General features: G+C 48.5%; 1 protein-coding gene across 3 annotated transcripts; it reads right to left on the bottom strand.

Moving 5' to 3' along the window:
* Positions 1-12,466: 12,466 nt before the first annotated feature.
* Positions 12,467-16,602, bottom strand: LOC119339422 (fatty acid desaturase DES2-like). 3 transcript variants are annotated; one of them, XR_005164171.1, is made up of 5 exons: positions 15,644-16,602; positions 14,393-15,536; positions 13,443-13,761; positions 13,197-13,277; positions 12,467-13,104 (listed from the first exon to the last, which is right to left on the bottom strand). XR_005164171.1 is itself a non-coding variant. In XM_037611489.1 (4 exons), the coding sequence occupies exons 1-3, from the start codon at positions 14,412-14,414 to the stop codon at positions 13,236-13,238; spliced, it is 396 nt and encodes a 131-aa protein (XP_037467386.1). In that variant the 5' UTR covers positions 14,415-14,510; the 3' UTR covers positions 12,467-13,104; positions 13,197-13,235. The 3 variants fall into 3 exon arrangements, 1 of the variants encoding a protein (XP_037467386.1); XR_005164170.1 differs by having other exon boundaries at positions 14,393-16,591; XM_037611489.1 differs by lacking the exon at positions 15,644-16,602 and having other exon boundaries at positions 14,380-14,510.
* Between the last annotated feature and the right edge of the window lie 2,980 nt (positions 16,603-19,582).

The following is a 19,582-nucleotide window of genomic DNA, read 5'->3' as shown; positions in this document are numbered from 1 at the left end:
AGCTCCATCTCCATGTCGATCTTTCTCTACTTCTACCGGCTTCTACTTGTGATGATTTTATGTCTCATGAACTAGTGCTAGTACTATTATTCTAATCATACTTCTTCAATATCTTTGCCATTAGCGATGCTCAGCTCGATTTTAGTGGAACTGCACAAAAGCATCATATGATCCGAGGGTGCCAGCCGTCTTTCCTTCGACAGGTTCTACCTGGCCAGGAAATTAAATCATGTTTAGGGTTTAGGGTTTAAGTCGTAGTGAACCCATCAGTAGTTTTTCTTTCGTACACGCTCTCACAACTTTTGTCTTTAGTTCTGAAGTAAATATTGGCTATGATCTGTGAATCATTGAGATGCATCAGCATGCGTGTTAGTTTTCCTTTGTATTTGATGGAAAGTTGTAACAGGGCAACCTTGGAGTAGGAATGAAAATGGACTGGAAAGTTTCTGTTTTTCCGAAGAAAAAATGGAAACAGAGAGAAACCAATGTTTCTTTTCGTTGGATCACGCCATCGAGAAAAACCAACGTTTAAATCACGTCTGTCGCATTCGTGTCTCACCCTCCTCCACGGCTCAACCCCACACGGTCGCTCGGCATAGCACTCACCGCAAACCGAGTATACGATAACTTTCCCGCCCGCTTGTCGATGGATCGCGCCATGGAGTACTAGCACTACTCTATAGGAAGAGATTGACGAGTTGGGGGAGGACAGCTAGCTATAGCATGGACTCCCAAGAACTTTTTACATGCATGTTGTGGCCGGCTATTGCGACCTTTGAACGCGGAGTAGTCGCGTGCACCAGGAAGCAGCGTGGGCGACGCTCTCTCGACCGGTGCGCCGCTTCAATGCCGGCGCCAGTGAGATTTCGCGCCCGCTCTGGCCGGGCATGAATGCAGCACTAGCCGTTTTGTGCGGGAAGCATGCGCGGGTGATGCAGAGGGTTCGGGTTGGTCAGGAGCGGTCGTGGCAGCGGTCCGGATGCCCGCAAACAAGAGATGTTGTACGTTAATATTGCTGCGTATGTAATTATAACAACGTAAATAATGTGCCAGTTGGAAAAATATGATTGGAGATGGAGATGGAAATGTAATTTTATGTAAACATGGATATGCATGTCTATGTCTATGTGTGTGTGCGCGATGACTCTCGCGACCTGGAAGCGGGGCGTGTTTTTGATCGAGTTTTCTTTCTTGGTACGTTAAAAAAATTGTTCGCCAATTTTCGTTTCTTTTTTCCGGGAACGCGCGTATTATATTTAAAACCACTGCTATGGAGAGATTTTTTACTCCATTATAGCCTCTTGTTTGATAGAGTTTCTCACGTCTCGCTCTCTCACCCTCTCCATATAAAACCAAGATGACAGTGTCCACTCTATCTCTCTCCTCATCGGTGGTCATAGATCCGGCCGAATCCCGTCCGCTGCAGGAGGTGAGGAGGTGCAGCATTGACGTTGTCGCCGTCGGCGATGGAGGAAGCTGATGCACACCATCCTCCCAGAGCCGGCGCTGGCGCGGACGAAGGTCCTTCGCGCCCTTGTTCGGTGCCGCCGTGTGGGCAGATCCCGCCCGCCCGCCTAAAGCGACATCTCGCCCACCTGAGGTATAACTTCTTGTACTCATCCAGCTCCCCAGGTCGCTGCATGCGGGTTTTCTTCTATGCGACTACTCCCCAGCTCCCCATGTATAGTAGCCAGGCTTCATCGGCTGGTCCAGCATCACCTACTATTATAGAGGAAATGCCTCTCGAAAAGTTGTCCTGATTTATGCCTCGGTGGAGGTATATATGTTGTGCGGTCATTGTCCATATGCTCCTATTGCTGCTGCTAATCTAATACTATCACTGGTTAAATGAAGAAATGCTTTTTTTCTCGGGTATCCTGGTTTAGTTCCCATGAAGATAATCATGAAGCTTCTGTTTGTTGGTGTACTTTCATTAATTCTTATTGACAATTGAGATGTCGTTGTTAATCTTGTAAAACAACGTAACAACACTATATCCCTTTTTTATATTTTTGGAAACAGCGATGCGTATCTCAATACTCGGGCATGTCTTCCTCAATTTTAGTGGAACTGCACAAAATTGGATGGCCATTGTTGTTCCGCCTCACTGTCCTCTGCCACGTGGTTCTTCCTTCCTCGAGCTTGATTACTGAGAAGAAACAGACCAGAGTGAGGATTTGTCGAACTTCATAGGTGCCTCACCCAAACTTGATGCCAAATGGATGATGCATCACCACGATGACCTATCGATGCTCATGGTTGCGCCTCATGGTTGCATCGGCTGGTGAAGCTGATCGATTTTCAATGAAAAACAATATGTCTTCCATGAGTGCTCTTTGCTTGTTACCCACAAAGATGATATCTTTCGTCAGTTCACCTTGGTTGCGTTGGAGACGCAGTCGTCTTTCACGTTGGTGCAATTTTATCACACAATTGGCTATGAACCAAATGTTTCCTCGAAGAAGGATCGACGTTGGTACTAAGAGCATAAGTTTTGTATTGATTTCTAAGCCTTCTCACAACTTTGTCTCCAGATCCCCTATAATTTTATTTGTCCAGCTATTAACTTTGATTGGAAAAATGGTGTGGACTAAAAACCCGAATGGACGTAGTAGCCCTCCATTTTTATTTACTCCGCATATTAGATTTGACTGAAGTCAAACTTTGTAAAGTTTGACCAAGTTTAGGCTGAACACAACAAACCATAATTATTAGAGAGGGCAAACTGTACATACTCTCAAACCTTTCCGATAATTGAAATTAAAATTCTTTATTTGTACACATTCTCACACGTTTCCGATAAATTGGCGCATGTGTGGTTGTTCACTTAAGGCAGGGTAGTGTACCGCACGTGAAGGACATGAAGTGCGACCAGGATGTGTGGATCGTTAGTTCATCGGAAGTACCCCCTCCATCCCATAATATAAGATGTTTTTTTACACCAACGTAATATGAAAAAATGTCTTATATTATGGGACAGAGGGAGTACTTAGTAGTTGTCTTCACTAGTACGTTAAATAAAGAGTTTTGTTTCATACTTACACAATTTAAAACGACTGTTATGGAGAGAATAAGAAAACCACTCCACTATATATTGGTCATATACACGAGTACTATATGGACGCAGCTTCATTTACTTTAACCTGCCTTTGGGTTTATGACAGGTGGGCCCAAAATGTGGCTGGCCCACCTGTCATACAGCCAAAAGCAGGTGCAATTAAGGCACCGGAGCTCAGTCCGTACTACAGTATATATATAAGCTGGAGACTCAGCGCTTGTTCTCTAGGGTTTGCACTCTCCACACTCTCGCCGCACTACATATATATACACGTTGGAGGCTCAGTGTTCCTTTGCTAGGGTTTTCTATATTCACAGTCTCTCACCCTCTCTTCACCCGATCTAAACAAGACTGCGTTGGCCTCTTGTCTCTCTCTCTCCCCCCTCACAGCTGGTGAAGGAGGCATCCGGATCCCGTCACACCGGGAAGGGGAGGAGGTGCAGCGTTCACTCGATCGCCTTCGGCGAGGGAGGCAATCCACTGCCGGTTGCACTGTTCTCTTTCACCCAGCGCCTGTGCGGGAGGGACACCGAACCCTTCTTCCTCACTGTCGTACGTAGTGTGGGCAGATCCGGCCTCCCGCCGCATGCCTTGCCACATCCCGATGACCCTAAGGTATAAGTTTCTTTGAAACAGTCATTGCTCTAGATGCATGTGGATCTTTTTCGATCTATAGTCGAATCTAGGTCTTGGTTCAAAGAGGAAAGAAGGGTGCGGTGGGGTGGAGCATGAATCTAGTACGTGGTTCAATGAGGAAAGAAAGGACGGAAATTAGTATAGACTGTCTATCCAGCAGCTTTGTTGGTCGAAAAGGGAAAAAGGGGGTAACCCAGTACACACATCTGTAACGGAAAGAAACTGGGGGGTCGGGTATTTTGTGCAGTACTAGATTTGCTGCCCTCCCATAGGAAAAAGGTTCAAAGAGAACAATTATGGGACCAACGCAGATATGTTGTTGTTGCGCGCACTCTCCCCTGGAACTGTTTATGCTTTTTGTTAATCTAATGCCGCTGGTAAAATTAAGCAATGCCACTCTCGGAATTAATTAACTGCAACACTTGTTAGGGATTAGCAGGATTACCATTTTTGTGGCCGCGTGTTTCATCCTCCTTTATTGGCCAGTAATTGATTTCTTTTTTGTCCTGTTAAAACGAATCAGTCGCATTGTTTTAGGAATGGTACTATCCTGCTTTGTAGTTCTTTCTACATGTTTAACCAAGGTATTGTTAAGATAATGTCTCTGTTAAAATGAATCAGTCGCATTGTTTTAGGAATGGTGCTTTTTTGCTTTGTCGTTCTTTATAAATGTTTAAACAAGGCATTGTTAAGATAATGTCTCAGTCAATATGAATGAATCACACTGATGGAGAATTGCTACTCTCCTGCTTTGTTTCCCATTAAGATAAGGTAGATCAGTATATGCTTTTCTTCTAGGAGTACAAGTCATCAACCGTTATTTCTTAGTAATTGTTTCCCTTATACCTATTGTTGCTTACAGGGATATCAAAATTAAAGCTCGGTTTTATGCCGACTTTGATTTTAGTTGAACTGCACAAAAGGAGCCAATGTGTCCAAAGCAAACTGCTGCATTTCTGGGTCCAGTTGGACATTTCACTTTGCAGAAAGAAGCAGTCACTATTTGCATTACATTACAGAAGGAATGACCGAGAAGCTTTACAGAGTATTATTAGACGCTGGTAACATGAATAGTCTGCAGAGAGCATTGGCAACTCAAAAAGTTCCCAAACAAGTATAAGAAGCCATGACAGGACTCCACGATCATAGGCATTATAAATTTTTGAACGGGAAAGCTTGTCAAAGTTTAATTGTTGATGTTAGCAAGAAGACATGCATTTGATATTTTTGAGTGGGACGCCCTTTGCTGTGAGCAGCGTCGATCGTTTTTTCCTATTTCTGTGTTCAGTTTAGAAGTAAACAGTTACTCTGCTGAGATATTCCTTTGTTAAGAGTTTGTTCTGAATATTGTCTATGTAATGCCAGCCTTGTGCAATATATATTGGAGTTGGAAAACCTTGTCAAAATTTGGTCATTGATATTTTTGAGTGGGACGCCCTTTGCTGTGAGCAGCGTCGATCGTTTTCGTATTCCTGTGTTCAGTTTTAGAATAAATAGTTACTCTGCTGAGATATTCCTATGTTAAGAGTTTGTTCTGAATTGTCTATGTAATGTCAGGCCTTGTGTTTGATTGCAAAGTTGAGCTTGGAATGTTGTGGCATGCGACATCACGAGCTGTTCACCGTGCCTCTTGAGAATAATGCTTCATATTGTTTTGCATGTCGATCTAATGCCAGTGATTTGCTTGTTAAGAAGATCATCCTCTTCTGTTGTTTCCGTGCTTAAGAAGTTCATCGTCTTATGTTTCATTCATAGCCTATACGACAAGTCGGGTAGGTTAGACGTGAAACCATATGATCTTCCGACCAACTCATCATCTTAGGCCGTGATTGGATCGTTGTTTTCCAACCAAAACCGCTTGTAAAACTGACGCTTGTAAATAAAAGCAGATGGTCTCGGGCGAAGCTCTTGGTTGGCCGATTTCGACTAGTAGTAAAATATACACTGGCCTCTCAAATTACACGTGTAACCCGCCGGTTTTACTTACAGACCTCGGGCCCTCGGTTTCATTACGCCTGTATTTTATGCATTGTTTCCGATGACGAGTAAATTACACTTGTATCCTAATACATGTGTGAAATAAACCAGAGCTCCCAAGCGCGGCATTACCGTTTCATGCCGTCTCAGTCTCTCGAAGGTGCTCATAGGTGTCCGATGATCCTCGCTTCCTGAATGAGTAGCAGGCGTTGTATCAGACCATCCGTAAGGGCCCACGAGGCCCTCTTCATTGTCCTTCGAGTTGTTGCGCTCGTCGTGGTGCCTAGCATTGTTAACATGGTTAACGAACACGTGGATTCAGGAGATGACTTTATTTTGATTGGATGACAGTAGGGGCCCAGTAGGGCCATTGCCGTACGTACGCAAGTGCCACCTTATTATGTACAACTATATTTTTTTGCTTCCTCCTGGTTTCCTGACATCACTGTCCCACACCATTGTAAACCTATGTAGTCAATATAAACGAGAGAATTGCACAAGGTGTGGCCGACAGCTGGGAACAAGCAGCTCGAGCAGTATTTGTGTTTTTGAGGCGTGAGCACTGCAAAGTTTTTCTTGGCGATGTTTTTGTTGTTGTTCAGAGGAGAGCAGGGTATTAACTGGGCGAGCTGTTTCCCGTCTAGCCCAGGCCAGATATTAATATTTTCAAGATGGAAATGGCTAGCCCAGCTATACGTTTTTTTGAGGAATACCCAGGCAAGGTCAACTTGTTATTCTCCGCCCCGCTGGGCTGCAAATTTTATGCATTAGGATTAACAGGAAAATGGGCTTTAAAAAATAATAAATGGGATGTGATTATAAAAACTGGGCAGTAACTATAAAAAAATGCACCAAACACGAAATTAGTTTATAAAATATTATTTATGGATTTTGAAAATCTTAATTTTTAATTGTTGCGCGCACAATGTTTCGTTGGATTTTTACGTAATACAAATTATATTTAATCTGACTAGAAATTTCAGGATAAAAATATTTCGGATCCCATCAAAATGTGGATTTTTTTTATTGAATTCTGTCTTGAACGGTTGGTTGAAATTATTAATCGTTGTCCTAGCAAGAAAATGGGTTGTACTTTTAACAAACTGTAAATGGGCTGTAGTAAATTCCATTAGAATTCAAAAATGGGTTGTACATCCTTAAAAATCACAAATGGGCTATAAGTTCTCTGCCACACACTTATGGACCTACTAAGTTGACGCGTCCCTAAAAAAAAGGTTGACGTGTATGCAAGGCTTTGTAAACTTATTATAGTCAACACACGGTTCTAGCAGCAGTGGCCGTTGGATGTTTATCCAACGGATGTCGTGCTTCTTATTCAATCTTGGATATACTAGCTTCGGCCGCCCAAAAAATGATTCCTCCCCCTGACATCTGGGGTGCATCGTTTCTGAGGCTGACCTGTGGGCCTACTAAGTTGACGCGTACCAAGGGCTTTGTCAACTTAGTCAATATAAACGATTCTAGCTGCAGTGACCGTACGATGTCCATCCAACGGCCGTAGTGCTTCTTCAACCTCTGGTCTTCTTGCTCTAGCCGCCCAAAGAAGCGCCGGTCGTGCCACGTTTTCCTGCCTCTCATGGCCAGCTGTGATGCCGCAGAGGCCTCACCGCCCCTACTACTCCCACCGTTGTCCCAGGGCATCCCTCTACTCACCCACACCCCCTGTTATTCTGCGGCGACGGCAGCCTCACGCCGCAGCCGAACAAGTGAACCCTTGTACTCCTCTCCGCATGGGCATCCACTGCCGCATCTTCCCCGGCTCCGCGTCTTCCCCTTCCTAGGCCTCACCGTCGTCCACCGCCTTGGTGCTCTCGGTGCGGCATGGTCAATGTGGTCAACGACCGACTTCCATCGGAAGAGTACTGTACATGGAGAGGCTGACAGCTGGGTCCACGGCCACAACCCAGTTTTTTTGTGATTTGCCAAGTAAGTCGCTTTGTCAGGCCTGTTGGGCTGCAAATCTTTCAAGACGAGGAGAGCTTCATTCGGCTGGCCCAGAAAATGGCCTATCAGTAATGAGAAATGGGCTGTACATTTTTAAAACACATCAAATCGACAATTAGTTTCAAATTTCTTTTTTTCATTTTGAGATTTTAAATTGCACTGATTTTTATGCGTGGACAATTTTTTGGATTTTATATTGATATACATTTATTTTTAAAATCAAATTGAATGTGACTCGAAATTTCCGGATTAAAAACAGTTCGGACCGCACCAAAATATGCAAAATTTCGTATAATTTTTTAACCGTGGCCACAATATGGGTTGTAATGCTAACAAGAAGAATATGGGATCCAAAAAAACCTTAAGAATTAGCAAATGGGCTGTAAATTATTAGAAATAATGGCAGATGGGTTGTATGCTATTTTCCACAGATTTGAGGCTTTCCTAAAAAAAGGTTGACGCACAAGCAGTGACTGTTGGATTTCCATCCAACGGCCGTCGTGCTTCTTCAATCTCTGCTCTTCCTACTCCAGCCGCTCAAACAAGCGCCGGCGGGACTACCTGCTCCAACCTCCCCGCGGCCGGCTGTGCTGCCGCGCATGCCTCACCGCCCCATCGTACTCCCATTGCTGGCCTAGCCATCCCTCTGCTCACCCACACCTCCTGTTATTCTCCGGCGACGGTAGACGAACCAGTAAACCCTCGTGCAGTCGTACTCCCCTCCGCGTGGGAAACAACCGCTGAGTCTTTCCTGCCTCCGTCTCGTTCCCTTCCTAGGCCTTGCCGTCGTCCACCGCCCTGGTGCTCTCAGCGCGGCCTGGTTAACATGGTCAACGACCGACATGCATCTGAAGTGGACTGTACATGGAGAGGCTGACAGCTGGGTCCACGGCCGCAGCAAGGAAGTGCCTCCTTATTACGCGCAAAATAATTATTCCTCCACCTGACAGCAGGGACCCACCGGATGGGCCACCGTATTTCATGAAAAAAACGTTTCCCCCCTGACTGCTGGGACCCACCAGCTACATCTTCGCACGCAAGGAAGTGTGTCCGGGCAAAAAAAACGATTGACTACTGGGACCCACCAGCTACATCTTCGCACGCAAGGAAGTGCGTCCGAGAAAAACGATTCGCCCCCCTGACTACTGGGACGCACCAGCTACATCTTCGCACGCAAGGAAGTGCCTGACAGTCGGGACCCACCTGGTCGAAGTGTACGTAGCGTTGTCATTCTGTTCGCGAACGTGTACATACATACTTGTGGATGTAGAGGCGCGCACGTGTCGTAGTAGAGGCGCGCACGTGTCGTAGTAGAGGCGCGCACGTAGCATGTACACGTATGTACAACGTCTAGGGTGCAAGAAAGAAAATACGGCCACGTACGTCCATACGGGCGGGGTCTCGAACGCCTACTCGCGCATACGTGCGGCCAGGGCTCGTGTACATGGCTGGGTCGGAATGGAGAAACAGCGTTGTCGTCGTGTTCATGGGGAGCCAACCGGCTGGGTCGAAATGGAATGTGTCGTCGTGTTCATCGGGAGGGCTTGGACGGAACAGGCGATGGAAACAAGGCCTGGCGTACCGCAGAACAGAGGAAATGACCTTGTGTTCAACCGGCCACGTTCTAAACGGTATCTTGTTCATCGGGAGGGGTGTGGCATACCGCAAAACGGAGGAAACAGACCTCCTACGGTCGAAACGAGGGTCCTGTTGATCGGGAGGGGTGTGGCGTACCGCAAAACGGATGAAACGGACTTGTGTTGGAGTGCTACGGTCGAAACGGGGGTCCTGTTCATCGGGAGGGGTGTGGCGTACCGCAAAACGGACGAAACGGACTTGTGTTGGAGTGCTACGGTCGAAACGGGGGTCCTGTTCATCGGGAGGGGTGTGGCGTACCGCAAAACGGGACTCCACGGGATATTGTTCATCTCCACCGTCAACCTCCTCCAGCCTCCACGGGCTACCGTCGACCTCCTCCAGCCTCCACGGGCTCCTGTTCATCCAGCCTCCACCGCGCGCTACTCCACCGGCTACTGTTCAACCACCCCTCCACGGGCACCCCTCCACTGCCTACTGTTCATCCAGCCCTCCACACCGCAGCGGTCCTGTTCATCCAGAGGCAACGCCACCGCTCACTGTTCATCCACCCCCCCTCCCCCCGCAACGCTCACTGTTCATCCCAGAGGCATCATCGATCGGCTTCAGTTAGCAGCAGTAGCGAAGGAATCGCTCGACCGGGTTCAGTTAACAGCCATCGATCAATCGCTCGGGTTCAGTAATGCGTAGCCTGCAGTGCAATCGCTCTGGTTCAGTTAGAGCCCAACGCCTCGCTCGGGTTCAGTTAGAGCCAACGCCTCACACACACACGCGTACGTGTACAAGAGAAACACGCATCGCTCGGCCCCCGACCACCCACCGTAACCGAGAACTCCCCGAAATTTTCCTTGCCCTCACTTCTACCATGGTTTTTTTCGTCATGGACGGCCCAAAGAATGTCATGCAGCTGCGTCTCCGGCCCGCCCAGGACGAAAAGCCCATTTTTGTCATGATTTTTTGTCATAGAAGTAGGAGCCCATCACATCTATGATGATACCGGGTTTTGTCACAATTATCGTCATAGAAGTGTCATATGTATGACAGAAAAAAAAATTCGTTCAGCCCAAAATGTCACGGATGTGTCTTTTTTTTGTAGTTCCGCCATGGTTTCTTCTGGCCGACTGCTCTAGTAGACGCCAAATACTTGGTCTAGAAATGTAAAGGGTGCCAGAAGTTCTGTTCCAAGCCAAATTTCCCGGCTTCTGCACTCAAGACCATTGCCATTGCCTGGCCCTTTGCCGTTTGGGGGCTGGACATGGCGGGGCCATTCAAGATAGCCCACGGCGACATGACTCATTTGCTTGTCGCCGTGGACAAGTTCACCAAGTGGATAGAAGGAAAGCCAATCAAGAAGTTGAATGGGCCGACTGCTGTGACTTTCATTGCTGACATCACCACCCGGTATGGCATACCACGCAGCATCATCACCGACAACAGCACAAACTTCGCCAAAGGAGCCTTGGCTCGTTTCTGCGCGACGCAGGGCATCCGACTGGACTTAGCGTCCGTTGGCCATCCGCAGTCAAATGGCCAAGTGGAGCGAGCAAACAGCCTCATTTTGTCTGGCATCAAGCCCCGATTGGTCGAGCCTGTAGAGCGTTCGGCCTTCTGCTAGCTCAGTAAGCTGCTGGCTGTCCTCTGGAGCATGCACACAACTCCGAACAAGTCAACCGGCTTCACGACTTTCTTCCTCGTCTACGGTGCCGAAGCCGTCATCTCGACGGACATAGAATTTGACTCCCCTCGAGTCACCATGTACACCGAGGAGAAGGCCAGAGAAGCACGAGAAGACGGCGTCGATCTGCTGGAAGAAAGCCGGCTGTTGGTACTCAGCCGGTCTGCCATCTACCAGCAGAGTCTACGTCAATACTACAATCGGAAGGTCAAGCCAAGATCCTTCCAGGAGGAAGACCTTGTGCTCCAGCTGATACAGCAAGCAGCCGGCCAGCACAAGCTCTCGGCACCTTGGGAAGGCCCATTCATCATCAGCAGCAAAGTGTTGGGCAATGGTTTCTACTACTTGATCGACGCTCAGAAGCCCAGAGCACGCAAGAGAGACGACTCCCACAAGGAGACGGAGAGGCCGTGGAACACAAACCTCCTCCGAAGATTTTACAGTTAATGCAGTATGTACCATGCTACCTTTTTTATTAAGTATGAAGATTCCGGGTCCCCCGAGAAGAGCTCGGAGACTACCCTCTTTTATCTATACTAGTTGACCCGTTGCGCCAAATGGCGCAGAAACCTGCTGAAGACATGTTGTCGATGAAAATAGTTTCATGCTGCAAGAACCTTCAACTAAATCATGCTATTTTTTAAACAAGTTTATTACGTTGTTAAATAATAGTTTGGGAAAAGGAAAACTTTGCATAATATGAATATGTTCAGTTTGAAAATATGGCCACTATGATGAGGGAGTAAAGTTGGCATGGTTGTATTTTTTTAGCAAGTTTGAAAACATGGTTATCATGATGAGAAACCTGGCCGTGCATCTTTTTCCTGCAAAAAAGAGGGAAAAAGATAAGAAACCTAAGAAAAAAACATGTCTTTGTTGTGCATATATGGAGATATAGGTATCAAGAGGTATTAGGATAGCCCATATGTTATTTAGCCCAGCCCACGTAAAGCGATGTTTGTGGCCCGTGAGGTGCTGAATATGAAGCGGCAGGGGGCGGATCCAGCGGAGACTGTCTATCCCCTTCCTTTCTTTCTCGGTTCCTTATCTGGGTGACAAAGGCGTTTCCTCAGTCGCCGACCGGTGCAATTTCTCATCCGTTGCGCCAAATGGCGCAGAGACCCGCCAAAGCCATATGGCGCAGAGACCCGCCAAAGCCATGTTGTCGATGAAAATAGTTTCATTTTGCAAGGACTTCAATACTCGTTGTAGAAAGCCCATATATTAAACCATACTCTTTTGTAAATGTCTTTCACATTGTGAAATCCAAGTTTGAAAAAAAATGTATAACCTTGCACCAAAAAATTATATTTGTATAACACTGCCCATTGCGCTAAACGGCACCAAGTCCCATTTAAAACCATGTACTTGCTAAAAATATTTGCATTTTTCAGTAACTGTTTGAGCAAATACATACGGTAAGAACTTAGTAAAAGTTTAATTGATTGTCTGTTTAAGCTCACATGAAGTGCAAGATGGCAACAACAGAGCACAATTGTATCATGTGCAACAGCAGCCAAAATTAATTAGCTAATAAATTGTTTGAAGGGAACCAACCATTTTAGAGTAGTTTATTCCACATCTCATTCTCTTCGAAAATGAGCCCAAGCGGCCATCAGCGAAAATACAATTGTTTTGATACAACAATGGTAAGAGAAATGAGTAACCATCAAAGAAACAAAACGTTTAAATTAGTTTTTTCTAACCATGGAGGAGAGTTGCATGTGAACTTTATAGAAAAGGCCAACGTTAAGGAACAGCATGTTGACATACTCATCTTGCTCTTCGTTCTTGTCATCAGTCCCGGTAATCAGCTCCTGACCAACACCTTCAGCAACAACCACGACAATGCCCCTTCTTCTTGCATTATACAGGAACTCAATCCGGTCTCCCTTCCCTTGAACATGGAAATCAATCTCAAGCAGCAGCCGACTGCTCAGAGTGGCATGAAGAGTAATGTGGCCGGTGCTCCTGCTCATTAGTATGACAAGACCAGTGCCATTCACAGCTCTCACAACTTCCGAATGTGCTGCGTTGATTGCTTGTTCACTACACTCGACCAGCTCCTTGCTCCTGCGATCCACGCTCGATTTTCGAGAGAAAACATCGGAGATGAAGATTCATTATTTTACTGAGCTCGCAGAAGTTCTCCAACAACACAATTGTGGGGGCTAACTTGTCGGATCCTCCTTCCCATCTGCATCACACAACACACACGCACACAAAACAACTCAGAACTGCACGACACCAATCTTGAGGAAACACCAAAAAACGAACAGGGAGGCATACCACTAAGTAGGCTATTGGTCACGGAGCATCCGCCAACCCCTATTGTTGCCGCCCGCCACCTGTCTGCCTCGTCGCAGCCCTCTGCACAAGGAAAACAGATCATAGTTGCACCGCACAATAACATTTGGAGAAAGAACCTTGTATGGTCCATACAATAAGCATTTTCTCAACAAAGAGGAACATCTTTCTCCCAACACAGATTAAAAAGAAAAAATAGGCAAATTAATTTTCTGAATACAAACCCACCAAGGTAAGAAAATCAAAATGAGGCACCCAGTAGAGCGGACAGGCGCCCAGCTGTTGCATGCTCAAGAGTGCTGGGATCCAGACCAACGCGGCGTACAGGAGGGACGCGCTGATGACGAGGTCATAGACCACATAGGAGAAGGACTTGATCAACGAGCACTGGAAGCAGTGAGGCGGGATTGCCTCCTTGATCTGGGCCAGCGTGAATGCCGGCTTGTCCGTCGGCGCATGCTGGAAGATCTCACTGGCGCTAGCGCGTCCGAGCAGCTCCTGCTTCTCCCGCTCCTCCGTCATTCTGCCACCGGCACCCATGATGTCGCTGACAACAACAAAAAGCACTGGTAATCAGACAGTGTGGATGAAGGTATATATATAGTATATCATTCAAGAACGTATATATATTCTGTGTTGTGTGTGTATCTGTTTGTCAAATGAGGCTGAGCTAAACTTCAGTTCAGGTTCAGTCAAATTTTAGACCCAATAAAAAAATGACAAGTTGGACTGGACCAGCTTTCATTCATGACAACACATGTCATTCAGTAAGTTGTACTTGGATAGTTAACTGATTGCCAAGCTAAGTAGAAAGAACTGAAACTGTAATTCAAGACTTTTGATTTGAAATTCAACCAAAAATACAACTGATTCAACGTTGTAGGTCATATGTGTCACCAATGTAAAGAAGAGCTTGCAATCCAAGCCAATATAAAAGACATGCATCGTCCATAATGTTGCAAAACAAAAATCCTGAATTGGCTGGAAAATTCAGACTAAAAAGATCAACAAGTACAGAGAAAGGACCGATTTTGACAAGAAAAACTACTACTACAAGCTGCAAGAAAAACTACTACTACAATTTAATAATTGCACTGTAAAAAGAGCTTATGTTTCACAGTAAAAACTACTGCTACAATATGTAGATCTTTAGCAATGCTACCACCTCCAATGCATACATTTTATGCTCTCTGGAGCCATGATCGCCACACCAAGAACTCGCGGGAGACATGGAGGAGCACGTCATAACAATGCCCTTGCAGATAACTCACGACACCTTCATGCCAATGCCCTCAACTTGCAGATGAGGCTTTTCTGATTAGGAACTATATGGTAAAGAAACAAAAAATATCTGTTCTAACCGAGTCTCAAAAGTGATCAAATTGAAACATATTCAAAATCCATAAAAAAAAATAACCAAACTGGAACATGTCCAAAAACTATATATAGCTCGAATAAAAGGATGCCTTTAACCACAATAGCCAAGAAAGTAAACAAATTCTTGTGGGTTAACTTGGTGACTTAGACAAACATGAGATCTGGAAACAACCTAAGCGTGCTGCGCCGGTGTGATTCTTAGAATATTAAAGATGCCCAATTAAACTCCCATTGGGCATAAGCAGTAAGCTATCTCAAAAACTATCAACCAAAAAAGATGTGTTTGAACTGTGATGGTGTAACCTTGTACTGCTCAACATTGTTCCTCAACCATAACCATGTATCAGTTAGTTGGCAACTTGGCATGGCGATATATAACTCAAAAGCATATGCCAAAAACTGATGATGGGTAACAATCTTATTATAAATCAGCGCGGTATGATGCATTTTCAAAATAATCAGCTTTCAGTTTATTCCAGAGAAAACAGTTAAACACCTCCCACGATAATATGCCGGCCATCTATAAAATAGACTTCGAGCAAGCAGGCATAATTAAATTAGTGAATTGCACGGATGGGCTAGCAGTTGACCTTCAGCTATATCAAGACAAAGAAAGATGGAAATAAGACACACTTGGGTCACCAGTAAATAGACAATGGAAATCACAAAACGGATCTAGGTCATGCATGTATGGAAAATTCCAAAATCCCCGTAAAAACAGAGCAAGTAAACTGCACATACTACATAACTGTTTGCATATTCAACACGTGCAGATCTAGATTGGTCTGCTGGCATCGCAGGTTCTCCTGGCCAGTGAGCTACATCCAAACTCATATCTCCCATAAAGAACAAGAATACTAACTGGAATCAGTCAAATTGCAGACAAGGCGATCAAACCTACTGATCTCATAGAGAGGCGGCAGGCATAATGAGAGCAGGCTTCAGCTGGAAGAAAGAAAAAATGCTATGATACACCGAACCCATAGGAGTTGCCATTAGAGAGAAATCTATAGGAGGGAGAGGGGGAGGGGAGTGGGAGAAACAGAGCTAACGTTGTTGCTGCTTGCTGAGCCTGCGAGGCGAAGGAGGCGAGCAGATCGAGCGCAATCGGCTTTCCTGTGTTGAGTTACTGCTGGATCTAAGAGCACCGGGGAGGGGGATACCGTGACAGCATCACCGTGCGCTCAGCACTACCAGATTGCCTCCAGAAAGATAAGAATGGGTAGCTTGGTGGGCAGGGCACCCGCGGCCACCGGGGAGGAGGACACTGGCGGCGGCGGCTTGGTCCTTGACGATGGTGTGCAGCGCGGCGATGGGGTGATTGAGAGATCGAGTCAACCAACCTGGATGCCGGAGTAGGAGGGGATCGCCGGATCTGGGCAGCCGTGGCATGGGGAAAGGAGGAGCCAGCGCCCCGACCATCCATGGCGTCCCCTGCATCGACCTCCTCCCCTCTGCTCTGGCGATGACCAGCCCCCGTGCGGCCCATGCTTCTCTGGCAACCCCAAACTCCTTCTGGCCTCACGCATCCTCACCCGCTCGTCCAACCCCCTCCTCTGCGCCCCCCGGGGAGCCCCCCTGCATGGATCCAAGGCTTCCCCCGGCGGCACGGCCCCGCGTCATAGACAAAGAAGCTGTCGGCGCCCTGGAACCGAACCCCCCAGATCGGGGCCCGGAGTAGCCGCTCCGGCTTCTGTCGACTCGCGCCCAGGCACCGCCGCTTCACAACTCGACGCCGCCATCGGAGCATCTCCGCTGCCGCTGCTCCTCTCGCGCTGCGGCTGACGCAGAGATCAGGAAGGAGGAGTTAGCTAGAAGAGAGAGGAGGAGACGAGTGGGTGTGGCGGTGGAAGGGATCCGTTAAGGAGTAGGGAGGAGGAAGAGAGGAATGGGGTGTGGCGGCTGTGAGAGGGAGGAGGGAGGAGTGCATGGCTGTGGATCGGGAGCTAGGGTTGGTGCGGTCGTGCCCAATGGGCTCCTCGCTCCAGCCCCAGGCAAGCCACGGGACACGGGGCGCGCGAGGAAAGGCTCACCAGGCCGAAAATGACCCGCTGCTGACCTAGCCACTGCAAGCGTGAGACGAGGCCACTTGTCATTGGGCAGTAAAATGACTGCGAGGTGAAAAATGATTTAACCGCAAGTAAAGATCTAACGGTGCAACTGAGTTGGAGGAGCAGATCGGATGGCCAACGAGGCCCCAATCGGGGAAGCCTTCTGAAGGTGAGTTGGCTAGCCTCTGTTTTGTTTTAAATGATAAGTATTATGCCTATAAATGTGTTATTTCATTATTCCGCCTGGCACCGGGTTCGACTAGTCGGCCCGGGGGCTCGCCGCCTTCTACTATGTGTCACTTCCTACACTCGGACAAGTAGTGTGTCAGCACCTAAAACTTCTCCTGCCAGAAGCCGCAGCTCGCAGAGTGACTAACCGATGGGCAAGGGTTGCCCAAACGGTGCCCACACGGAAAATGGCTAAGGAAAAAAGTGCACATAGTCTAGGCCGGCATCCTACCTCTTCGACCGGCTGCTGAGCAGCCAGCCGGCCGGCTTCTACTTATCGTGCCAATGCTCCAATCGGCTAAATACTTGCCCTCCCAAAAGTAGCTAAGTATTTGACCCAGCCGCAGTCTGCAGAGCGGCTGTTTGGCTGGCAAGAAGGTAGCAATGGAAGGGAGGCAAAAGAAAAAAGCAAGGAGCAGAATGCAAGAAAAGTCAGAACTCGGCAAATAAAGCACAATTTGTGTCGAAGAATATTTACATATCAAAAGGCCCATTGGCCAGCATTCAACAGAGTTTGAAATACACTCCGCGGGTGGAATTGTGCAAATTTAACAAGTTTGTCGAGGCCGATAAGCAGGAAAAATAAAGACGACGATCTAGGGAGCAACAGAGGGGTCCGGCTGGACGGCGTAGTCGGTAGCGCCGGTTGGTGGAGTGGACGGCTTGTCGGTCTCCGCTTGGTCGCCTCCAGCAGCAGTCAGCGCACTTGAGCGTGGATCATTGCTCGAGGCATGGTCGAGCTGAGGCTGTTTGTCCGCTCCGACCTCTGGCACGTCTTCTTCACTTTCCTCGTCCTCCTCGTCCTCTCCCTCGTCGCTGGAGTCGATCACTTCAGCCGAGTCCACGGCGTCCTCCAGGTTCAGCCGAAACCACTCCAGTGGCGCCTCGGCGCTGTTATCAACCAGCTCCAGGATGAAGACGCTAGTGTTGGTGTAGTCGGTGGTCGCCGCCGCCCGCTTGACAAGATCATCCTCCACCGCCACCAGCTCCTCCTGCGCCTCCAACCGAAACATGGTCAACTGGGCTAGATCTAGCCCAGGGTACCATGCCTTGACAAACTCCAGAGCTCGGCGTGCTCTAGCCCGGGCCGAGGAACCCTTCCAGGCCTCCAGGCGACCGACCGCCACCTCCAGCTAGTCGGCAGTCCGACTGGGAGTACACAGAGCCGGCATGCTTGGCTAGAGGGCGGAGATCGCCTCGGCTCCAACACATTGAAGACGGCGCAACATCCGATGAGCCGGCCGAAGGCGGGCTGGATGCTGAGAAGCTACTCGCTAAGGGTCCGGGGAGCATCGACAGCGATCTGCGCGCCTTTCGCCCTCCGCTCCTCACGATAAGCCTCAATGGTCTGGTTCGCGGCAACGGAGTGGCCTGGGAAGAAGTCTGCTTGGGCGGAGAACAAGGAAGCCAAAGGTTAGAAGACAACAGTCAGCCCGAACAGAGGCCGGCAGCTCAAAGAAAGAAAAAAGAAAAATCTTACCGTCAACCATGTCCTCAATATTACCAAAGCCGACAGTCAGCAGCGCCTCCCTGTCGGCCCAGGCGAAGCGTTTGGTCTCAAACTCAGCGAGGAGGTGGGTCTCTTTCGCCTCCACCTCCTTCTGAGCCGTCTGGAGAAGCTCCGCCTGCTCCGCCAGTTGCTTGGCCAGCCGGTCACGCTCCTCGACCAGCTTGCTGCACTTTGCCTCCTTGGCGCGCAGCGCGGTGTTAGCTTTTCCCAGCTGCTGTTGCAAGGCGGCGTTGGCCTCTACAAAGGAGAAGAATAAAAAGACGTCAACTGTCAACAAGGAAGGAATGCAGTTGCCGGGGAGATCCGGCCCGACTGCTCAGCAGTCGGCCTGAATCTCGGCGACTTCAGCCCGTGGGTGCGCCAGTGCACCCCCGCAGAGAAAGAAAGCAAAAACTTACTCCGGCTCTCTGACAAGTTGGCGGTCTACGTCTCCAGATCCCGGACGCCGGAGTTGAAGGTGGTCGCACGAAGGTTATGATAATCCTGCAATAGAAATATCAGACGAAGTTAATACTCGGAGCTTGCAAATTAAAGTTCCGAGCCGCCTGCTCAGCAGCCGGCCCAAAACTTGGGGACTACATCCAGTGGGTGCGCTAGCATGCCCCCACCGAGAAATAAAAGGACCGAAGACAAAGAAGCGAGAAACGCACCCAGATGGCCACTCGCGAGTCCAGGAACGCCTTGTTGCACCACTTGAGAGCGTCAGCTTCGGCTCGGAGCTTGGCCTGGACATTAAGGGCCGCCTGGTTCAAGGCCCCCGTCCCGCCTCCACGCACCTAGCCGGAGGGGGCGGCGCTGGTTGCCTCGGTGTGTAGGACCAACGAGCTCACGGCGCCGGTTTCCAGCGGTCGTGGTGCTGAGACCGCCTTCACAAGGCGACGGCGCACGCGTGTATGGGCCTCAGGAGTCGGGCCCGTCACCACCTCGTTCTCGGCTGGTGGTGCCGGAGGGGCGGCCGGCTGCTTGTCTCGTGCCCCACCAGATGGCGGTGGCGGAGGCACGACCACGTCCGGCATGGCGACATCGCCACCCTCCCTCTCCATGGTCGGGTGCTCGTCACCGGCTCCCCCAGTCGACGCCACGAACTCTGGCATAGGCGGCGCGGAGTTCGAAGGAGCGACGAGTAGCGGCCCCTGGCGGCACGCGGCCTCTGTGAGCCGCTCCTTTGCCGCGACATCAGCCTCTGCCTTTGCCAGTTTCTT

Source organism: Triticum dicoccoides, chromosome 7B, assembly GCF_002162155.2.
Source record: "Triticum dicoccoides isolate Atlit2015 ecotype Zavitan chromosome 7B, WEW_v2.0, whole genome shotgun sequence".
Lineage (NCBI taxonomy): Eukaryota > Viridiplantae > Streptophyta > Magnoliopsida > Poales > Poaceae > Triticum > Triticum dicoccoides.
This window is presented reverse-complemented; position numbering and strand designations above follow the sequence as displayed.